Source organism: Anthonomus grandis, chromosome 1, assembly GCF_022605725.1.
Source record: "Anthonomus grandis grandis chromosome 1, icAntGran1.3, whole genome shotgun sequence".
Taxonomy (NCBI): domain Eukaryota; kingdom Metazoa; phylum Arthropoda; class Insecta; order Coleoptera; family Curculionidae; genus Anthonomus; species Anthonomus grandis.
The window spans coordinates 45,222,017-45,247,037 of NC_065546.1; the positions used below are offsets into that span (position 1 = coordinate 45,222,017).

The following is a 25,021-nucleotide window of genomic DNA, read 5'->3' on the forward strand; positions in this document are numbered from 1 at the left end:
ATTTAAAATTGTTATACACTGTTCAAAAAGTGCCAGATCCAAAAGTGACATTTTCAACTGTTTTACTCTACATATTATGTTCAATAAATTTGTGAAAAAAATATATTATTCCATTTAAACAAAAGTAACTTTCTAAAATAAAATAGCATTTAAGTACATTAATTATAAGGTAAAAAACAAGTCCCAGTTGCACGCCTTTGGCGAACCGTTTTCAATGTTTATCAGTGGGTAACAATGGGCAAAAATCATAAATTGACCCAAAACCGGGTGGCACTACCTGCAATCAACGAAAAGAAAGAATTTTACATTGAAACTAATACCCAACTAAAGTAGTGGCATAAAATATTGGTGGATCACCAGGTACTACTTTTGCATACCTAATGAGGTTTTATTGCTCTACACACTTCTGAAATAGAGTATAGATTTTAAGAAGGTGCTACCTATACTTTAGTTTAGATTTGAAATTTAAAGGGCCTAATGAATAAAAAGAAAGGAATTACTTTTCCTTAAAATATGAAAGGAAAACCTGAAGACTTTGCGGATTAGAAATGGTAGAATTAGAAGCATATTCTTGTGTGTTAATGAGACAGAATGTATAAGAATATACAGGTTATTATTTATTTTCTTTTTATTTTACTCATCTACCTAATATTGTCTACGATAGATTCGACCTATCTATCTATAGACAATATTACTAAACTTAAGGAGTTTATACGAACACCATTGTTAATCAGTAAGAAAAAGCTGTAAGAAATCATTCAATATTTTATTAGCTCTATTTTATAAAAAAAAAGAGATGATACCTAGTATTCATAACAAAAAGATTCAATTCAATAGTACCTATCTTTAAAAAAATTGAAATATTTATAATATTTTTTTTTTTTAATATTTTTTTTTATAGTGATATATTGCGTTTTGACGTTTGTAGGGTACAAGTTAATTTAGTGACCTTGGAGCCTTAACGGATGGATATTTCTAACATAGAAGTGATGTTAGAAATATCCATCACACACAAATGATCTATTTAAGAGAAAAGAAGTTGCGGTAGAACAATTAAGTCAAAATTTTTCAAATTTCGTACAGATGGTTAAAAGAGACTCGACTCCTGAAGCAACAAATATGTGAAACTGAACAAAACATTAGAAAAAATAAAAACCTCATCGGAGTTGCTAAATCTATTTACTATATATTTACTATATAATCTATTGACGAATATACTTCATTCTACATGAAGCATATTCGTCATGGAAAAATAATTAAAGTACAGCCTACGTCCACAAGTAGAAAATCGTAAAGACCTGGAATGACATCTGGATCAAAAAGAACTCGCAGGAAGGTCAGCAAAAAATAAAAATCATCCGAAGACGTAAGGTTCCAAGGTCACTTAACCAAGCTGTGGACTGCAATCGCCAAAATACCAAAGCTCGGTAAAAAGTTTGTTTTGGGCTAACTAACTATAATAAAATTACTAATTTAGATACTAATAGAACTAATTAGATAATAAGGTTAAGATAAAGTTTGGTAAATCTGTTTTATTTTTCTATTAAAATTAATCTAATAAAATAATCCCTTACAGTCGTATCCTTACTTGGTACACCTAATTCTAAACAGCTTGCAAACTATTCTAAAATTGCAAAAAAATTTAAAGAAAACTTTAGAAGAATACTTAACGTAGTCAAGCTTAACCACTTTAATTTAGTTCTTAATTCATATGAATTGCAGAATAATATAAATCAACTTTTGCGCTATTACTATTTGGTGGTTCGTTGTGTCTACGTTGAACATTTTTACCAACATAAGGGCATTTTTTCGCTATTTCAGAAAAGTTTATTCCCTTGTATTATCCATGCAAGCAGATTAATGATACAAAATATAAATCTGTACATTCTAAAGCAAAACCTTTAATTTAAAATTAAAGGTTGTTTAGGAATGGACTAAAGAAATTACGTTTTACGTGTACGTATTTAAAAGTTGTATTAACGTACCTTTAAAAGCCCAGAAGCTACTATTAAAATTTTTAAAATACAATACACCTTCACAACATTAGGTATTTGTTTTCAAATTTTCCAGTCGCATCATATTCATTAAATATTTAAACATCCTTTATCTTGTATATCGAAATCGCCAGCAAAAAAAAAACAAAATTCAATAATAATAACAACATAAATAATTACACAATAATTAAATATGTTACTACCAATTTTAGAGCGCCAAACAAATCACAAAAACATTTTTCTTTCTAATGCTCTGTAGCGTAGTATATATAGTATGTAATGATAAATAAGCGCATTTCTCAACTACATATTATACTGCAGTGCTGAGCCGCCGAGTTCTATGGAGCTCTGTGCTATAGTATAGTTTGTAAATACGCTTCCTAAACATCAAAAATTCTTTTTTTTTCGTATATTCATAGAATTGACCCTATGTCATTGAAAAAATCCCTGAAAATATTTATTTATCATCACCATCATATTCCTAGAATATTAAGGAAACATTTAACTAATCCAAACTTAATACTTACTTAACGAAAATATATCACTAGTAGTAAATGACGTATTAAGACTGGTCGGCTCCGAATGCTGCCTACTAAAGTATAAATTTGACACATCTTTCATACTCTCGCTATGGGTTAACCTAGAACTTAGCATGCTGCCGTGTCCGGATGAGATCATATTATGAGAATAACCTAAAAACGTTCGTTATAAAGCGTACAAAGAACATACGAAGTATCTTACCGTCAGGTATAACAACATCTTCGAGAACATGTTCCATCATCAGACAGGGTTCAGTTTCTGAATCAAGCATTTCGTTGGAACTACTTCTATCGTGTAAACTGTTTTTCCTGCTGAAATCCCTGCCAGCTGCGGCACTTCTTATGGCGTTTATGACGGCAGACATAAAGGAAGAGCCTGAAAACATTAATTACGTTGTTGTTGGGAGATTTAAGTGAGGTTTAAACTTGCCTTTTCCATTAGGAGACGGCTTCTGGTCTATAAATAGTCTTGATTTCTCTGGCGTAGAGTCTATGCTGCTGCAGTTGTTGTATGCTTCGTTATGGAAGATAAGGTCCTTAAGAGAAATGAGGGAATTTGTTAAAAAGGAATTTAAAAATAGAGCAAATTTAATTTTCAAAATAAAATAGACTTTTCTTTTACCTATTTCAATACATTTTCTGGCATATACGGGAAAACTGGTTAATAACTTCAAAACGGTTGTATGTATAGGGAAAGTTGTAAAAGACCGTTTTGGTAAAAAAAAACTCATCAGCTTTCAGATAAAACTAAAATTTTGACATAATTTTTCAAAATATTTAGAGTTTTGTAAAGCCTTTAACAGCATCAAGATTTTTCCAATCCATTCGAACACTACTAAATAATATTACAACGGTTGTATTTACAAGGAAGACCTTTTTGATAAACAAACTTTACAATTTGACAGCTGATAAAACTAAAATTAATGAAATCGTTATCTGAGTTTCCAAAATATTTAGATTTTGCAAAGTTTTTAACAACATCATTATTTTTTCAATCCATTCAAACACTACTCAATAGCTCCAAAACGGTTGTATTTACATGGACATTTTTATTTTTTTGGTAAAATAACTCATCAAGCCAATAAAATCGTTACATGAATTTTCGAAATATTCAGATTTTAATAAAGCTTTTGACAATATCAACATTTTTTTACTATATTAAAAAACTAACATACAGGGTGTTACAGAATAATATGCTGATCCTTTATCATATATCCTTCTCAACTACCGTTCGCCTCGCTCGATCACACTTTTCGTAACGCATTCGCCAGCTTACTCCCCAACTCAAGCGTGCGAAAAGTTTTACTTCAAAAATAATTATTTAATAAAAATATTTAAAGATATGTACATTATTTTACCATTACAGTATTACCAACAACTCTAATTCTAATCTTTAAATAGTTTTTAAAAATTTCATATAGGATCTACCTAATTTCGTTCTAAAGATGACAACTTTCAAACCGATGAAGACCCATTTCATGAATATCTAAAGTATTACAAAACAATGTAGACAGCCATGGAAAAACGACAATGTGATTAAGGAAACGTGGCGTAAAGGATCTCAATTGTGACCACCTAGATCCCCGGATCTAAACAACCTCGATTTTTTCTTGTGGGGACAGCCTAAGACGCTGGTCGACGCGAGTCGAGAAACCGCATAATAGCGTCTTGTGATACTATCAGAAATATTCCAGGCATTTTTCAAAGGGTACGAAACATATTGAGGAAAAGAGCTGAAGCATGTATAATGGCATTTTCATTTTTGTTCACGTATTGTTCTATTGTTCTTTCAGTTAAATGGTAAAATAATGTCAGTGCAGGGTGTCCCATTTTGGGTACTTTTGCGGGGTATCTCCATTATCTTTAACGTTAACAGGATGAGGTTATCGCGACAGTATGCTACTTTTTCGTGAAATTAAAGATATCGTTAACAACATTTTCATAGCCCTCTTAGTTTTTAAGATACAAGGCATTTCTAAGAATTTTGCATTTTGGGACTCGCCTCGTATCTCCGTTATCCTTCAACTTATCGAAAAGGTAAAATAATATTTCTTATAGATTTCTTTTCCATGGAATACAGTGGTGTAAATAATTTTTGTCAAATATTGATTATTTTTGGGTTATAAACCAAATTTTTTTTTAATGTAACACCCTGTATATTTATAAACTATAAATATATATGTTTTTCACTTTTTAACGGCCTTTTTAGTTTCACGAAAAAGTAGCACACTGTCGCGAAAACTGCATCCTATTAACGGTAAAAATAACGGAAATTCCCCGCAAAAGTACCCAAAATGGGACACCCTGCACTGACATTATTTTACCATTAAATTGAAAGAACAATAGAACAATACGTGAACAAAAATGAAAATGCCATTATACATGCTTCAGCTCTTCTCCTCAATATGTTTCGTACCTTTTGAAAAATGCCTGGAATATTTCTGATAGTCACAAGACGCTGTTATGCGGCTTCTCGACTCGTCTTCGGTATGTACTGGAGTGCTGTAAACCAGCCTCTTAAGATGTCCCCACAAGAAAAAATCGAGGTTGTTTAGATCCGGGGATCTAGGTGGTCACAATTGAGATCCTGCACGCCCTATCCAGCGATTATTATAATGTTGATTTAAAAATTCTGGTACCTGGAGACTGAAGTGCGCAGGTGCACCATGCATACCACATTCGATGTCACGTAAAAATAGGGAGGTCGTCTTGCAAATTTGGTAAATCCTTTTCGAGAAGCTGGCGATAATTATTCCCGTCTACTTAGTAGTAAATAAGATCCAATTAAATAATCACCATTAATTGCATCACATACATTTATTCTGTAATGCCAGCGCGGAAATGGTTGTTGTGAAAATTTCTTATGGCGTTTCTGGAAAAATTATTGTCGTACGTGAATAAAATTTTGACTTCAACTTTTTTTTTCTTTGGTTTTCGGCAACCATTTGAAGAAACCTTTGGCAGAAATTTATTCTTAATGGAAAATCCCGAGGAAGTAGGGCCTCAACTCTTTGGATATCATACGGATATAGTAAATAATCATGAAGAATTCTTCATACTAGAACATGAATAATATTTAAAATATTCCCATTTTTTTCTGATACTTATTTCAGAGTTTTCTTTAACTAAATTTAAAACAGTTTCCTCGGTGTCCGGTGTTCGTACAGTATGGTGTGCCCCTTTTAGGTAGATTTTGGTTGAAAAGATCCCGTGTCACATAACTTTTTGTGAGTTCCTCAAAACGTTCGGGTATCCGGAGTTATGCTATTTGGAAAACGCTCTTGGTATAATCGTCTGACTTCAAATGCATTGTCGTCAGCATGCCCGAATAGGTAATGCATATCGACAAACTCAGCATTTGAGAAGCTTACCGTGATAGTTAATGCATTTAAAAGGTTTTATTCTATTAAAATTTATTTATTAAGTGAACATTCGTGTACTGAAATAAATATCTGTCAAAACTGTTTGACATCATTTATGTATTTTATCACCGCCATTGTTTCCTTAATCACATTGTTGTTTTTCCATGGCTGTTTACATTGTTTTGTAATACTTCAGATATTCATGAAATGGGTCTTCATTTGTATAAGGTGTTACTTTTGCGGGATATCTCTGTTATTTTTAGAGATAGAGTTGCGGTTTTCGCGACACTGTACTACTTTTTCGTAAAACTAAAGATGCTGTTAACAAAATTTTCATAGCCCTTTTATTTTTTAAGATACAGGGCATTTTTGAAATTTTTGCATTTTGGGATCCCTCTCGTATCTCCGTTATTTTTAAAGTTTTTGTAAAAGTAAAAACTCATCCTTATAGATTTTTTCCGTAGAATATAGTTGTGTAGATATATATTTTTTTTGATTAATAGTTTTTGAGTTATAACCCGAACTTATGTTTTTTTAAACGGAACACCCTATATATTTATAGTTCATAAAATTGGCCATTCTTTACCTTTTCAAAAATATATAACAGTATCAGTGGCGTGCAGTGGATGTTTCAGCAGGGTAGGCAAAAAGACAAAAAGATTCCGTAAAAAAAAGCGCAAAAATTTTTTGGGGCTTTCCCGTCTCAAATGTTTATTTTAACCTCCAAATTTATTATTTATTGTTTATTATATAATTTTTTTACTTACCTATAGCTACAACTAAATGTTTTTTAACAATAAAATGAAAATACTAAAAATATAAGTAGATATCTTTTTATTTTTTTAACTTTTTAATACAAATATTAACATTATTTATAGATTAGGTCAATTCTACGATCCTTTTTTAAAAAAACATCCATGACATCGTTATAAAAGTTTGAATTTCGTTTAATGTCTTGCAAAAGTTAATTTTCCAAAGAAATTACGGTCAAATTAGTTAATCTTTCCTGTCCTTGAGTGTTTCTTAAATAGGTATGTATTCTTTTTAGCCCAGAGAATGATCTTTCTGCTGATGCACTACTAGCAGGGATTATTAAAATTAATTTTCCCAAAATCAGTAATTGCGGAAACACATCACATAATTTTTGTTCATGACAATATCTTATAATTTCGTACGCATTCAGTTTGGAAAACTCGGAGGAAGAATATAAACAAACTAATTCGTTTTTTAAACGATCAAAATCAAAGTATTTTCCATATAAAGATTTTAAATGCAATAAGATATCATCGGGGAATTTTAATTGAAATGAGTCAGTGTCTAAAAGTTTAAAAAAATTTAACTGGCGAATCTCCTTATATCTGTCAATTATTTCGTTTTCAATGTTGTCAATTATTTCTCGAAATATTCTTTTATAGTTATATATATTTTTAAATTATCTATGTTTCGAATTTTTCTAGGCTCTCCACAAAATTTAACAATTTTTTCGTAAATAACATCATTCTTTGTGTAAAAGTTTTCGACATGATCGGTAAATTCATCTATTTTTTTTTACACAATAGCCCATGTCTACAATTTTCGACTGTAAGATATTATATAAGATGTCAGTTTGTCCAAATATTGTATTAAATATTTCCAAAAAGAAGTTAAATTCAAAATCATGTTTTAAAGCCGCTCATGTGTTCTTGCTGCAGAAATCCAATCACCATCCCAGTCTGCTAAATTATCTATTATCTCACAAAAAATATTAATTAAATTCTCACGCTCCGTGTATATAACATTAACCGTTCGGGAATTATAAACCCATCTTGTTTGCACAACTCGCGGCAATTTTTTCGAACAAAACTTGTTATATAAATCTGATCTTTTGGTGCTTGTGTGAAAAAATGAAGCTAACTTTTTTATCGTGCCAAAAAAGTGTTTGGTTTCAACAACCTGTTCACACGATTTTGACAAGACCAGATTTAAAATATGCGCAGAGCACCATACGTACAAAGCATCTGTACAAGTTTCGCGCACTTTTTTTTGAACGTCATTTTTCTTCGAAGAGAGTACTGCAGCCCCGTCATAAGTTTGAGCTATAAGCTTATCAGAACACTCGTAGTCTTTTAGTAAATCCAGTACAATTTCAGTTAGTTTTTCTGCATTTCTATTTCCCGAAACATCAAAAAATCCGATAAACCGATCAACGACTTCATTATTATTTTTTAAATATCTTAAAATAGCACATAATTGTTCTTTACCACTGACATCAGGAGTTTCGTCTATCATTATTGCTACGAATTTCGTTTACAAAATTTCAGCTCGAACAGTTTTTAAAATGACTGCTGATATACTTAAAATAAGATCGTTTTCGATCCTATTTGACAGTCCACTAAATACAGGTCTGTTTTCTTTTTCGGTAACTGATTGCACGTGATCCGCTAAAAGGCCGTCATAATTACTTAATAACTTAACACATTCTATAACATGACCTCTGTGTACAGAGTCTACAGACTCAAAATGCCCGCGAAACGGCAATACCTGCATAGCCAAATAACACGTAATATCTATTAATCGCCGCATTACATTACGATTTCTATCCACCCTTGCATTGTGCCTTTCAATTTCTTCTCGAAATTGACGAGACAGGGCTGTTTCAATCCGAGTTCCACTAAAGCTATGCAGAGAAAGCGCGCTGTTTAAGTGATTAGTCGACTGGTCATGTTTTTTTTGCAGCATTTGAAAACTTGCTTAAATCGATGTACCCAGTTTTATTTCAAAATTTTTTTTCCTTTCCAAACAGTAAACAGGGCCAACAATACATTTTGTTTTTATGGAGACAACCGCAGAGCCACTTATAATTATCATACATTTTTTTTATTAAAATACCGAGCAGACTTCTTTTGTTGTTGCTTAATTGTTAATTCAGGGGTAGGCCTACCAATATTTATAACAGTTTGCTTTTCTATAAATGTCATGCGAATAAAGGGGGAGGGCCCTGTAATAAGTTTCTCTAAGCGGTTAACTGTTTCATCACACTCACAATGGTACTCCATCACTTCACTGTAAAGTTTAATACTTAAATGTCAATAAAAATAAATATATTATTTCACTGCATTATAATCACCATCAAAAACATGAAAAACATCAGCAAATCAACACATCATTGCTACTATTGCGACGCGTGCTAAATCTCATACAGAAGAAACAAAACATTTAATTTTAAAATAAATCACCGGCATTTCTTGCCAGATTGTACCAGAAAATGATGAAGCCATTCGGTCGAATGTAATAACATAAATGAGAAAATCAATGCATAATATTATAATATATCCGAATAACGACGCGCGTTAGCAACGGCGCCTTTATTAGCTTCTTACAGCAGTCCATCCGTCGGCGTCCGCGATGAAAACATGCGATGCGTTTTCCTTGCATAAGAATGTTATGATTAAACTCGAAATGCATGCCTTGGCTCTCTTATGGCGTGAGTTTTAGGGATTGGTTTAATGCGGAGCGGGCCCGGCGGATCATTTTCTTAGCATTATTTTGTGTAATACGTATCGTATGGGAACGCAAATAGTTGATATTTTATTTAGGGCTGGTTAATAATTTTAACTGTAGTTTAAATTTATGATATTATTTATTTCATTTTAAGTTATTAATAAAGTTCTATTAATTAAGTTATTTTTTAAATAGGAACTAAAGGGAAAATATAAAAAAAGTATATTGAGTGTAAAAAATGTTAGGGTAGGCAATGTATTTGTGCGTTTATAGAGTGCACGCCACTGAACAGTATGGACTTATTTTCAAAAATACACAAATAACTAACAATTTTCTAAATTAAATGCATAATTTAATAGTAGGCCATGATTTACTAAATTGTTATTTATTTGCGTATTTTTGAAAATTAGTCCATACTGTTACATATTTTTAAAAAGGTAAAAAAAAAGCGAATATTATGAATTATAAATATACAGGGTATTCTGTTTAAAAAAACATAAGTTTGGGTTATAACTCAAAAACTATTAATCAAAAAAATATATATATACACCACTGGATTCTACAGAAAAAAATATATAAGAATGAGTTTTTACTTTTACAAAAACTTTAAAGATAACGGAGATACGATGGGGGTACCAAATGGCAAAATTTTCAAAAATGTCCTGTATCTTAAAAACTAAAAGAGGTGTGAAAATTTTGTTAACGGCATCTTTAGTTTTACGGAAAAGTAGCACAGTGTCGCGAAAACCGCAACTCTTTATCTCTCAAAATAACGGAGATATCCCACAAAAGTACCCAAAATGGGACACCCTGTACATACGTTTATGAAATAAAAGAATTTAATTTTTTTCTTGATAAATTGACCATCCATAAAAATGTTTTTATTTTTTTAATCGCTGTCTAATAATAATGTCAAACAAAAAAAAGTCAAGAAATCAAATTTACCCAATATTTAATTTAAAATGAATGGAAATTATAAAAATAGTTTTTATTTTACGGAAAAGAATATTTTCCAAGAACCTTTAGTCTACGTTTCTGTACGGAGGCCACTGGTTAAATCTTTAAAAAATCCCCTACATCAAAAAATGGCTGTTGATACTCAGAGAGCGGTGTGCTAAATTTCATAGACATATCTAGAAAGTTTTAAACTGACGATGAAACGTTTTTTTTTAAGATTTTAATACCCTGTACCTCAACAATTAAGGGACTTAGGACATATTTAAATTTCTCTTCTCCATAAAATCACCCAATCCTTAAGAATTAGCATCTTATTTTGTAACACCCTGTATATACCCAAATGAAGTCAATAAATACCTCTAATTCCTGATCGGAAATACTATAAGCCGCTATCAACTCCTCAGCCAAGGCATTCAATCGATCGATCAACGAAGATAACGCCACCGATGCCCCGGACACCGAACTGCCCTGGTGCACCAGCAACTCCCTACTTTTCACCTCCAAGTTTCCGATCCGCGCCTGTAATCCCAAATTTTCCAATCTCCGTTGCTCGCACAGCGTTGATAGTTGCTTGCAGCCCTCGTGTCTCTCCTGCAAGTCTTTATCCTTTTGGGCGATTGTTTGCTGCAAAAGTTGGTAATAAAATAAAATAAAATAAATAGGTTTTTTTCGCTTAAATTGCTCACTTGGTGTCTCTTAATCTGGTTCTCGGCTTCTTTTAAGGCGTCCGCCAAAGTGGTTTTTTCGGCTTGCATGAATTCTTGCAACTCTATACTTTCAGCTTCTAAGTCTTGATGTTGTTGTAATAAGGTTTTTTGGGCTGCTAGGCTTTTTTCTGGAGAAAAAGAGCATTTTTAGGCTTTAACATATGAAGAAACAATTTGTCTCTGTATATTAATCAGGCCTCTAAATGCAAAACACAGTCACATTTCCTTGGAAATTGGATTTTATACATCATTTTGTTCCTTTTTAAAAGAGCTATAACACTATGCATGTTTTTCTTGCAAAAACCGACATTGATGTCTAAAATCGGATTTAAATGCAAAACCGACTCGTCTAAGCGCTGTTTAAATTCAAGTGCCGACGTGTCCAATTCACCCAATAAAATCGAGCTGGCTTGTCACGTGTCAATCAAAAGTCATTCGTTCTGATTCCCGCGTGTTATTGTCAATTCATTTGTACACGTTTAATCAATCGCGTGACATCGTATTTGTTAAAGGAAAGTTTCTTTTTGTATTGTTTGAAATATTAAAAATGTGTGACCAAAATATTATGCCCAGCAAAAAGTAATACAGCACGCAAGAAGATTAAAAGGTAGTCTAAACGGAACCTAGCTAAGCAACAACGGTATGATAAAAAATGACAGGAAAAGGTTTTTAAAACAAGTTTTCATATTCTGATTTTTTACAAGTATTCACGTAAAGGATTACCATTATTTCCATAGTGTGGCCATAAAGGTAAGGCATACTAACCTTGTCAATCTTACTATGGGAGACATGAAACATTTTCATGATGTATTTTATCACACTTCGAACAAAGGTAATCAGGACCATTTCGTACTAAAACAGTGCAATGCTTCTTATCCCAAAAGAAAGCGAAAACTGAAAGAAGAAAGAAATAAACCAAAAACCACATTGGTATATCATTATGTGAAAAGAAAGGATGGATTACTAGTCAATGTGTGTAGGCAAAGTTTTACGAATATTTTAGGTATAAAAAAGAACCGAAATTTAAATATTCTAAAAAGAATAGTAAATAGAATAATTCTAATTAGAATCATTAACATGCATTGAGTCTCATTACTGCCGTTCCAAAACATTTCACAGATTTTACTTGCCAGCAGAGCTTAGTATAAGGCTCCTTTGGAACATGTATAATAATTCTGTTCAAAATGATCTTCAGGTCAGAGAAATATAATGTTGGTTTCGGCACACCCAAAACAGATCTATGTTTCACATATCTTCAGTTTGAAGAAAAAATGAAAATTGCTACAGATGATGGAACAAAAAATCATCTACTACTACTACTATCTACTACTATGACGCAGCAACGAATCCACAAATGCGAGCAAACAGCTTTTATCAACTCTTACAAGAACATCAAGTTGATCCTGAAGTTTTAACTTTTAGCTTTGACTGCCAGAATTTGGCTTCACCAAAAATCCCGAACCAGGGTGTATACCTCAGCATGCAACTAAATTTTTACCATTTTCCTGTACTCCAAGGAAGTTCTAAATGGAAATTAAATCGTGCCACAATTAGGTCATACACATGGACTGAGGTGGATTATCAAAAAGGATCTAATGCAATAGCTTCAGCTGTTTATGACCCCTTAACAACTTCTGAACTTAGCGAGAGTGTAAAAATCGTACGTTTATTTTGCGATGGCTGTGGAGCACAAAATAAGAAGTCCATAGTAATAGAAATGTTGTGAAATTTAAGTCCTCGAACAGTTAAAGAAATTCAAGTTATCTTTCCTGTAGTAGGACATTCCTACATCGCTTCAGACAGGTTCTTCGGTCAAATTGGAAAAGTGATAAAAAAAAAGGTGGATATTTCAAGTCCAGAGCGATATATAAAGATAATCCAAAAATGGGAAAAAGTCTACAGATTAGGAGTTTTAAAAAGTGACGATGGTGGTACGACGTTATTGTAAGAGTAAAGTTTTTATAGAAATGGTATTGGTATACAAAAGTCATTACTTCAACGGCGTAGAAGACTGCTACTTAATCCAACTATTGTGGAAAATGTAACTGCAATTAAACCAGATAAAAAAAAGTAATATGAAAACTAGTATTAGTAAAAGCAATCAGTCCTTATAATTTTTTTAAAATGCTTTTGAAAACAGTAATTTTGAAGCGTCTCATTTAAAAAGAAGTAAAAGCCCCACTTTACCACAGGAGGTGGAAGAAGACGCAGAAACGCAGAACTTAATTCTCAAAAAATTTTGTTTGCTTGAAAATTTAGATTTTGTTGTGTAATACTTTTTAACTTTGTGTTACTTATATTTTGTCGGGTCAAACTAGAAATGTTTTTGCTAAAGCGTGTATATTTTAACTCAAGAAAACGTATGTTTTTTATTTTGATTCTTGATTAACTTACTAACATTTCACAAATATTTTGGATCAAATTTCGATATGTCACGGATCTTAACACACAAAACTCGACATATCCATATTTAAATCGTAATTTATAAAAAAAAAACAAGCTATGTTAGATTTTATTAGTTTACACTTATTGGGGTATGATACTTAAGACGTTAATCATATATTAATTTTTATGTTGCTAGGAGGAATATTAAAACCATAATCGGTTTTTTGCTAATGTGTTAGAAACTTTATGCTGGACTTGTTGGCTTTTGCATTTAGGAGCCTGATATTATATTGACACTCTGCATAATATGTTTTATTTAGGGCTTCTCGAATGAATGTCATAATCACCCTGCAGATGCGAAATTATAACTAAAAACCCATCTTAGAGTAAAAATCTCTTGCAAAATATCTTTTAAATATTTTATCTCCATACACTAATAATTCTGATTCATAGATTAAAAACACTTTTTAGAAAAACTTTAACCAAAAATACATTAGAGAATGATAATAATTTGGCAGAACACGCATAACACTAAATATTAAGTATGGTTGGTATGGTTCTTACTTAATTTACAATTTCAAGTTATACATTGATGATATTTTTTCAATATGTTACCATAACGAAATAGACCTTAACAGTTTTTTAAATTACATTAATTCCAAAGTGTCTACTATAAAATTTACCCTCGAAAAGGAGGCTGATGGTCAGCTTCCTTTTCGAGGGTAAATTTATTTTAAATATTTTATATATATTTTAATTAAAAAAATACAAAATTTTGAAACTAGAATTTACCGTAAACCAACGAATACTAATAGATATCCTAATTTTAATTCTAATCATCCAATAATGATAAATAGAGGAGTAAAAATTCATACGATAGTGCAAACATTATTTGTAATAATCATTATTTAACAAATGAAAAATATTTTATTAAAAATGGCTTACAAAACAATTATCTAAAAAATTTTAGGAAAATTGCTTTAGATTTTGATAATCCGCGTATAAAATTAATCAATAATTTTACCGCAAATCTTATTTTACCATTTACTACTGGGTTTCTGATAAAATTAAAAGAATTGCTGAAAATTTTGACCTAAGAATTATTTTTAAATCACAAATCTATGATATCTATTAATAAAAACTAACCCCCTTCATAAGAATGAATTAAACAAAAATGCGATTTTTATATATTAAATTTTTATTCTTACATTTTATTTCTTGCACTTGGTAAGAAATAAGTTGGTGGTAAACTTTACATAAGTGAAACTTGTATACCATTACCAAAAAGAATTAATGAACATAAAATGATTTTCAAAAATGAAAAATCACACAATATGCCTTTGACAATAATTATAGAATAAACTGCAAAATAACGTAAATTAAAGGAAAGGACATTTATTAAGGTAAATGAAGATAAATGCATAGTTCCTACTTCGGTTGATTTTAATAATACATTGATTCCTTTGCTACGGAGTAGTTATAGAGATAATTGGAAATATATTTTATTCATGTAAAAAAATTATATTATTTTGTTTTGTATTTTTTTTGTTATTTTTCAAAACAGTTTAATTATTGAAACGTTGGTTCAAACTAGGTTTTCTTATTCAAAAAATCGATTTTTCGTTCTACAATTTTAATAAAAAAATTAAGTTAGATAGGATATTAAAAAGAAAAAACAAGAAAAATCAGAGGTCGGTAGAACCTAAGCTCCTGGGTCTATAAAAAATCTATTATACATAAATTATTGTATTTAAGAATTATTCGACTTTTATTATTCGATTAGATTGAATTAAATATAACGAAAGGTATCGTTGAAGATTTAAGTTCATATTATTTCTAACTACGTGAATGAGTCTATTTTTTTCTTCTTTTCAATAACTGAGCGCATGAGATAGTATTTTCTAAAATGTTACTGAAATAATGACATAATGCCCAAAAGGTGTCTTATTTCATGGCCAACATAATATATCTTGTGTACATATTTATTTAAATAAACTATAGGTACGTAAATCTGTAATAATTGTACATAAAACCACGTAGATACGTACCTAAATCGATCTGAAAGGACCGGCAAAAGTTATTCAGTCTGGAAATTTCCTCTTCTTGCTGTATAATTACTTGGCTTACGTTCTGGAAACGCGTTTCTAGGACCAGGAGGCTATCACTGGAAGTTTCTATAAGGCAAAACTGTGTTATAATAAAAGGCAATAATAAACTTAAATTTATTTGGCTTAAATTGGGTAAACCTAGTGATGCGAAGAGTCCGGATTAATCGTCCGTTCAATCCGAATATCAAATTATTCCGAATCAATCCGGATATCTAAATCGTCCGGATACATGCCGCCCGTCGTCCGTTAGCCCGACGATGAAATAATTGTATGAGCTTGCACGAGGCTCACGAAGTGACACGAAGTTCCACGTTTCATCGGCTAAGAGAATCCGAATTAAATCGTCCGGACAAATAACCCGGCAATCGGCAACAAAGCATTTTCGTATTGATATTTTGCCTCCTTTTAAATACACTTGATTTATTACATACATAATTAGCTATTTTAGTTTTAACATCATGTAGAAATCCGTAAAAACGAAATGTCTAATGGGTTGCATAATGCATACCTTATATTCGAAAAACAGCTATAAAAACGTTTATCGGACGATCGAGCATCGAGCCCGAAACATGACATAATTTGCCGAACGGGCGAGACATCGAGCGGATGAATTAATCCGGATGAAAAAACCGAATTTTCAATTCATCCGAATCAATACTGTCCGGATATTGAATTAATCGGAAATTAAACGGATTTTTACAACACTAGGTAAACCGTCACTTGATAACCCCTGACATTGACAATAATGACAATTGACACCGACTTAATGGACACACCAGATTTACTTTACCGTTGTAGTTTACTCTGTTTCTCACTAGCAGTTCACTATAAATTGCAATTTATAAATTTAAAAAAGTTAACTTTTGTTTGGGTAAAAGTTATAGTTTGACAGACCTGAAATTCTGACTGATTAAGAGTAGTGACAAGCGAGACTGACTTAAATGTCAAGATCTGCCAAAGAAATGTGCTTTTGATTGGTTAAGAATCACCCCTTGGCAGCCCTGGACTTTTTGACATTGACCGTACTGACAAATGACAGTAATTTAATGGTCAAACAGTTAAGCAAGACAGAAGACAGTTTTCGGACCCGTTAAAAAGTATCACCGGTAACCACTAATTGACATGTATGACATTTAAAGTGTCATTTATCGTATTTCCCTACCGGCACCCTCCGCTATCTTACGGACGATAGGCATAACAATAAACATACCGAAACGCATGCGCATTAATGTTTTTTTACATTCTGTGTTAATATTAATAAAATATCTATAGTTTGTTTAATATCAAATAAAAATGAGATTAGAAAACCTAAGGGGTAATAATCACAAGACAATAAAAACGAATTTCTTAAAAATAAAGCTTTTTGCCATCGTTAGCGTAACGGTAAACGTTCACCTATTTCGAAAACGCTTTTTGAAGAGCTGTCAAACACCGGCTAGGATAACGTTTATGTCTATGTTAAGCGTCAAAACATATGCATCTTCGAAAACTGTCTTAAAGTAGTTGACTTTTGACTAGTTAAAAATCATAGTTGGACAACTCTGGAATTATGACAATTTTGACATTGACAGATGTGACAAATGATACTAATTTATGAGTCATAATAGAGCTAGTCAGGATTTCTCATCGTTAAAAAAAAATCGACAACCGATGAATTTTTAAATAGTTTTCACATAGACAAATGACAACAATTTGAATGTCGATATACGCAAAAAAAAAGAATTTGATTGATTTTAAACGGTTACTGGAAAACCCTGCGCTTTTTTACATTGACAGTAGTAGTGACAAAAGGGATTTCGACCCTGAACCTTTTAACATTGACGGTAAAATGACAAATGACAGCAATTTAATGGTCATAGAGTTCAGTAAGACAAAGAAGTTAGCTTTTGATTTAAAAAAAAATCATAGTTGGACAGCTCTGGATTTGTGACAGATTTGACATTGATGATACTGATTTAATAGTTATACTAGAGCTAAGCGGGATTAATATATAAACCAAACATGCTGGCTTTTCATTGGTTAAAAATAATCGTTGGACAACCGTTGGAAATTTTTGACAGGTATGGCATCGACAAGTGACACCAATTTGAACGTCAATAAATGCCAAAAAAGTGGCTTATAGATAGGTTACAAATATTAACTGGACGACCCTGGATTTTTTGATAGTGACATTTTGAAAACTCACAACAATTTAATTGTCATAGTAGTGTTACCAAAATACACAATTTTGCTTTTCATTAGTTAAAAATAATAGTTAGACAGTCCTGGAATTCTCCCAATTTTAACATGAGTTATAACAAATGACAGTAGTTTAATAGTCATACCAGAGCTGAGCGAAATTTATATATAAACCAAAGAAGTTGACTTTTCATTGGTTAAAATTAAGGGTTGGACAACCCTGGAATTTTTAGACAATTTTGATGTTGACAAGTGACACCAATTTAAATGACAAGATACGCCAAAAAAGTAACTGTTTTTCGCAAGTCATATGACACTTGACAGTTGAGAACTGTTGTCATTGACGAAGAATCAAAAACAAAAACTCCTAAGGTGATTTAATTTTTTAAAATGGCGGTTTAAAACACCTCAAAAATCGTTGTTTATGATTGGTCAAATTTCTTATGCTTTATAATTTGTGTTTTGACTTTATTACTATTATTTAACGAACTTTATGTACGTTATGATCTTATGCGTCTATGCTATGTATTATGCAATTTTGTCTGAGATAGGCTTCAAAGATATTCATTTGACAACCTAGGACTTTTTGACATAGGATTTCTGACAATTCTGACATTGACAGTTGCGACAAATGATACTGCTTTAATAGTTATAGCAGAGCTAGTCGGGATTTATGAAGGCACCAAAGAAGTATGCGTTTCATTGATAAAAATATTCGTCAGGCAACTCTAGAATTTTTAGACAGTAGTGACATTGACAAGTGACACCAATTTATACGTCAAAAAAATGGCTTTTGATTGTTTAAAGATTTATTTGACAACCTTGGACTATTTTTTTACTGAAAATGGTGAAAAATGACAGAAGTTTAATTGTCAGTAGTAGTATAGTAGAGTTAAGCATGACAAAGAAGTTGGATCTTGAATAGAAAAAAACAGACAATTCTGGAATTCTGACAATTTTGACATTGACAGTTGTGACAAATGACACTAATCCAACAGTCATACTAGAGCTAAGCAGGTTTTATATATAAATCAAAGAAGTTGGCTCTTCATTGGTTAAAAATAATTGTTGGATAATCCAACTTTTAGTCGTTGACAAGTGTTAGCAATGTAAATGTTATGGGTAAGCTAAAAAAGGACAGTGTCAGTGTACAGTGACAGATCTTGACAGTAGTGACAATTAATGAAACCTGAACAACATTTATAAATTTAACCCAAAAAAACTTGACCATTACCTTGACCATTTTCTTCTGGTTGTCCAAGAATAGCCAAAACCCTTTTGGTATTATTACTCAGCTCGTCCCTCAGCCCCTCCTTCTCTACTCTCTCCTCTAGCAGCTTGGCTTCAGTCTCTTTTAATTTTTCAGTTTGCACCTTATGCTCACTGGACAATGAGTCATACTTTTCTTTCAACTGTTTAATTTGCTCCTGTAACTTTTCGATATCCTTTAGGCGCATATCTACTTGAACATCCTTGGAACATTTCTCAGTTTCCTCGGGGCTTTTGGGAGCGACATGTCTAAAATAACCGGTTTTAAACATTATTTTTGGATTAAAATAATTGACTTACCTTCCTTCAAAAGCGTTTTCAATATCACACATAGTTAAAGCAGTCTGAATGTTCACTTCATGATAAATCTTCGTTTTGACTTTCGCCTTGGGAAGATACAACGAGCTGAACATCTTGGATGGAGTGGTTTCTTTTGAGCTTTTCTTGTTTATTGTCGTTGAAGTTGCCACCGGTTTGTTTTCTTCTTTACTTTTGTCTTTTTCCTTTTTCCTTCTCGGTAGAGTAGCATACTTTTCAATGGTCTTACTATCTGTTTGTGAAAACTTTGGCTTGGAATCCACGTTCGATCTAAAAGACCTCATCATCGTCGGTGGTTGTTTGTTGGACGGCCAACGACCATCTTCTACAGGCGTCGGATGTGCTGAGGAGCGAATCAAGCTGCAGGTTAAGGAATTCGGTTGACTTCGGGCTGAAGAAGGACGTTTTGTCACGGATTTACTTAAGTCCAGGTTGCTTGGTACTGTAGGTTTGGTTCTACAGCCTGAGCTCGCCCTTGGGGAACTTGAAGATCTTGCTTGTAACCTAGAAGAGGCGGATGATAACAGATTACCAGAAGATCCAGTTCTATATTTATCCCTAGTTTAGAACTTGATTAGTAAACGATATTACAGGTAAGCCCAAAGACGATTTTAGCCAGTTTGGAAAGCTTCGGAAGAGCATTGGGGTAACAAGTGATAAAGATTCCAGACTCCCAAATGATATAAGGATGGTTGAAAGCTTTGACTCCTTTAAAATAAAAAACTGGATATTTTTAAAGAGTAGAGAAGTTTTTAATGATTAAATAAATCTTAAATACATCAAATGAATGGGTTCTGTTTCGAACGACTTTTGAAATATCAATTTACATGTATTACTATTGCATATAATATTGTAGTGATTATACTCTGAAATGGCCTTTTTAATCCCAGCTATACACTTTTTACCCAATAAGGAGAATTAACTAAATTTGACATTTACCGGATTATGTAACCACAAATCACGCACAAGCGCTTAGTGTGCTTCAGTGATATTTCATTGGGACTACTTCCAAGATAGTATTTGAAACATTTATAGGTCCTTCACTACTTGATTGGTCACTTAATGATAGATTGAGACTCAGGATTGGGAAGCAAGCAAACTGGGTTGGCTTTTAGAGAAGTATAAGGGAAATACTATCTCAAAGAACCACGTGAACGATTATCCAGAGTAGGTTAACCATAAGGAAGTCATTAATAGAGTAACAGGAAACTGTGGAGTCTGATAAAAAGTGTGAGTGCAGAATGAACTTACTAACCTTTCAGCAGTTTTCAGTCTATTAGTGGAATGAATGGCATTTCTCAGTGGTGTAATGGGCGGTTTCGATCTGGATCTCTCTTTCGCACACACGTTTGTACCTTTTTTCACGTCCACCGTCTCTCTCTTCTTCGCCGTAGACCCTTTGCTGGTCCGTCTACACCGATTCTGGTCGCCACTTACAGACGAGCTTTCGCTGCCATTCTCGCTGGTAATATCGCCGTTTCTTAGCGTGTAATCTTCTAAAAGCGTCGAGTTTTTCCTCACTAAAATATTGTAGGCCTCATCATAATTCGAGCAGCAGCTAATAATCGAAGAATCGCATGATCTCGCGCACGTGTTATCACAATCCTGAGAAACGCCGCTGTTTGAACTTAATGCCCTATGGTACTCTACGATGTCTACGACTTCTACTCCGCTATCGCTACCGTCAAAGCAAAGTCTTTTTTGATCTACAGTTGAAGGTTCATTATGGGCTTCGTTGGTGTTCACGGAAGCATTCAGGAAACCATGGATGGAAGTTGGTGGGTGGGAGTCTACGTCTGGAACGATGGGGGTTTCGGTTACTTCTTCATTTTTTTCGCCGGCGATTTCGTCTTCTGGTGGTTGGACGGATGCGAATTCCGAGTCCATTTTGATGGTGGGTTATAGAGTCATTCTGTAATAAAATGATGATGATTAATTTAAATACATGGACTGGAGTAAAGAAGAAAATGACTGACGGACTTTCTTTAATAGTCCTATTAGGGTCTTAACTATCCAGAAGGTTTGGCAAGTGCCTCGAATTTTGTATATTCGTAGGAAATCTAACTCCTTAGAATTTGTGATAAATTTTTTTAATAAATATAAAGCCATATACCACAAAATGATAAAAAATGCTAAAAAAGATTATTATATATAGTACAATTATATAAGATTATTAGATATAGTACAATTTGTTCTGCGAAGAACAAAAGAAATTTTTGGCGCATAGTAAATAACTTAAGAGGGAATCGAAATAACAAGAGTACTTATCGTGACGAAATGGATACGGATAGACTCAATAACTTTTATTGCACAATTGCTGAGAATTTAGGAAAAAATATTATATTTTGATACCGATCGTTTGTCATTTTTAAAGAATATGTCTGTACGAGATTTATTTTGTTCACATTGACGTAAACAAAATTTAAATAAAATATTAATTTCAATTAAAAACAAATACTCGGTAGGAATTGACGGCATTTCAGTCAAGCTAATAATGAATGGAGAGTTTTCCCTGATACTTTGTGCATGGCTTTGGTGAAACCTCTTTTTAAGAACGGTGACACTATAATAATCCTTCTCAATGCTTCCAACTCTATCAAAAATATTCAAAAAAATTGTCTAACTTAGAATGACTTCATTTCTTGAAAGGCACAATTTATTAAATAAAAACCAGTTTGATTTTCGGGACGGAAAGAGTTACTGGTGATGCAATTTTTAATCTTTTGGAGAAACTTTATTTGGGCTTAAAAAAGTTTTTAAAAAAGGGAGGGAATACTCGCATTAATGAGATCGCATAAAAAGAAATGATTCATAAAAAATCTCTCGGATTCAGGTAGAAAGGAAAAAATATAGAGAAAAAAAATTTGCTATAGGCCTTCTTGACGAAGACACGGCCCCTTAAAGACGCCGCTGAAAATCGGTTTTTCTTGAATAACTTTTGAAGTACATGGTATAATTTAATAAAAAATTTACGTGATCAATACTACTAAGGACCTTTTAAAACGGAGTCCTTAAAACATATTTACCTTACTTATTTTACCAGGGGCGGACTAAGTTGTACATTATAATGCTTAAATTTTTAACACCCAGTGTGATAAAGACTCTGAAATAATAAATATGGATAGCTGAATCTTAAACTAAAAAAAAGACACTCTTGTTTATTATCGTTAAAATGAACCATTTTGAAGAAAAAAAAATTAAGAATCATTGTTTTATTTTAATTAAAAAGAATATGTTCTTTTTTTCAACGATGCGACAGTTATTCAAACAACAGAGAAGTTCTATTTTGTTGATTCATTTGAAAAAGTACATGTGGATATATGGGTATATAATATATGCTATATGGGTGATAACGAAAATTCTTTACAATAAAAATATTTGTTTATTATTACTTTTCTACACATACATACAAGACTTAAAAAAATCATTTGGCACTAATTACTGACTGAATTTCATTACTAAAGCTAATAACTTAAAAAAATATATTTTTTTTTAAATTCCGGTGCAGACAATGTTTTATGAAAAAAGTTAATAAACGTGTTACAAATTAACAAAGTCAATGCTCTAAGACCTTTAACCATGTATTTGTTAATTTTGAGACAAAATATTTCTGTGTGAAAATATAACACTTTCTCGATGTATTTCCAATTTGATATTTTCCTTTCAATATACAAGGTATCAAATTTACATAATATTTTAAGGACTTAAATAAAATTCTATGAACTAAATTTTTAGAAGAGTTTTATTTACATAAAGAGGTGTTATATATTGCAAGAGAAAACGTCAAAAATGTCTTGAAATATAATATATTTTGACATAAAGAATATAATATATGGTTAACGAGACTTTTTTTGTATCTCGCTTTAAGATTTTAATTAAGCAAAAACCAATAATAAAACTAAAAACTTTACTATCGGTTGAGTTTAAACTAAATTTGAAAAAAAAATCTGCGTATGGTTTATAATTTCTTGTCAATGTTTAATGTTTTGTATATCCAGGCCTTTGTAAACAACAAAATCTGTCTAAATGTCAAATCTGATTCTCATTAATTAAACATATTCAAAAGGTTTTATTCAATCTGTGTATTAATGAACACTGGTTTTATGAATTTACATTATAAAGCATACAATCTGGATTTTGATAACTCGTATATATTATTAGATGTAAGACATTTTTTTATGGATTTCCAGTTTTGCTAAGAAAATATCAAAATATACATGTTGTGGCGTGTTAATGTGTTTAAATGGGGAAACAATTATAGTTTCAGAAAAGTTCCTGAGATTAAGTACGAGTAAGTAATTGAGTTCGGCTATATCCCCGTTTTGCATCTGTTTTTGAGGTTTTTTCTATTGATTTATTTACCTTTAAAAAAGTATCTTTCATCAAGCTTATTTATTTAAAGAAATTAATGTTAAGAAAAAGTTTGTTTTGTTTTATATGTTAAGTTGGCATTTGCGACCTTTATTTTATAATAATAATAATAATAATAATAATAATAATAATAATAATAATAAACAAAATTTATTACTTTTCATAAACAAGTACAAAATACAATATAAAAATTTAGAAATACTGTCTATGAAAAATAAAAGGCCGTGTTACGTCAGTATTCTGGTACGCAGACCAGATACTGTTTAGGTGCTCTCTAAACAATGTAAAAAATATAACATTAAAAAAAATTTGCTCTACAACCAGTACCAATATTTCAAATTACAGATCATAACAGTTGAAACTTAAAAATACAAAAACACATTCAGCGACATCACACAAAAAATCAAAATCAAAATAAAAGACCAACTTTATTTACTGACGTAAAAACAGAATGTCTCTAGTTTTTCTTTGAAAAGTAGAACAGGCCAGATCAAATGATGTAATCTTTAAGGAATTCAAACTGGAAGCCAAATTATATGAAAAGCTTCGTTTAAAAAGTTCTTTTCTGTGTCGAGGAATAGTAAGAAGATGTAAATTGCGTAAGTTACGATTATTGTTGTTAATTCTAAAATCTGCTCTATCATACAAGTATTGGGGAGATTTAAATTTTATTACCTTGTAGCCCAACGAAATGAAGTGTAGTTTTCTGCGGTTATACATATTAAGCCAGCCGATGTCTATAAGCTTATGAGAGATCCGATTTCTGCGGCGTATCCCAAAAATAAGGCGAAGGCACGCATTTGGTACTTTCTGAATTCTACGAGAATCAAACTGATCCAAACATGGGCCATATACTGTATCACAGTGGTTAAAGTTGGATAGCACTAAGGAGTCACATAGATGTTTTTTTAATTTTTGATTTAAAAATTTTTTTTGATTATAAATAAGTTTAAGAGCACCATAGGCTTTTCGGAGCTTTTCTGTGACATGCTCATGAAACCGAAGATCCGAGTCAATAACAAGTCCCAATGATTTGGACGTGTTAGTTAATGGAATGGTGACGTTGTTAATTTGTATATTAGGCTCGTTGCTAACTCTCAATCTATTATTTTTATCTCCTCCGAATACAGTAACGGATGATTTTGAAGGGTTTATCTTTAGATCGTGACACGTTCAGATTTCTATTATACTTTTTAAATTCAAATTTATATTTCTATTGGCAATTTCTGTATTATTCGGGTGAGAGTGAAGATAGAGTTGGGTGTCGTCCGCATACAAATGGTAGCTACAAAATTTTAAATGGTCTTTAAATCGACATGTCTAAATTGTGTACAACAATGACCCCAGGATACT

At 31.9% G+C, this 25,021-nt stretch overlaps 1 protein-coding gene across 2 annotated transcripts in view; it reads right to left on the reverse strand.

The window, feature by feature from the left end:
• LOC126736802 (uncharacterized) overlaps window positions 1–25,021 on the reverse strand; it is an 84,935-nt gene that overhangs the window by 15,095 nt on the left and 44,819 nt on the right. For both annotated transcript variants that reach the window (XM_050441362.1, XM_050441366.1), the window contains exons 2-10: window positions 20,553–21,209; window positions 19,280–19,801; window positions 18,945–19,228; window positions 15,473–15,598; window positions 11,019–11,167; window positions 10,690–10,956; window positions 2,964–3,069; window positions 2,736–2,909; window positions 2,522–2,686 (exon numbers count right to left, since the gene is read on the reverse strand). In XM_050441362.1, the coding sequence (XP_050297319.1) occupies window positions 2,522–2,686; window positions 2,736–2,909; window positions 2,964–3,069; window positions 10,690–10,956; window positions 11,019–11,167; window positions 15,473–15,598; window positions 18,945–19,228; window positions 19,280–19,801; window positions 20,553–21,184 (2,425 nt within the window). In that variant the 5' untranslated portion in view covers window positions 21,185–21,209. The remainder of the gene's footprint in view (window positions 1–2,521; window positions 2,687–2,735; window positions 2,910–2,963; window positions 3,070–10,689; window positions 10,957–11,018; window positions 11,168–15,472; window positions 15,599–18,944; window positions 19,229–19,279; window positions 19,802–20,552; window positions 21,210–25,021) is intronic.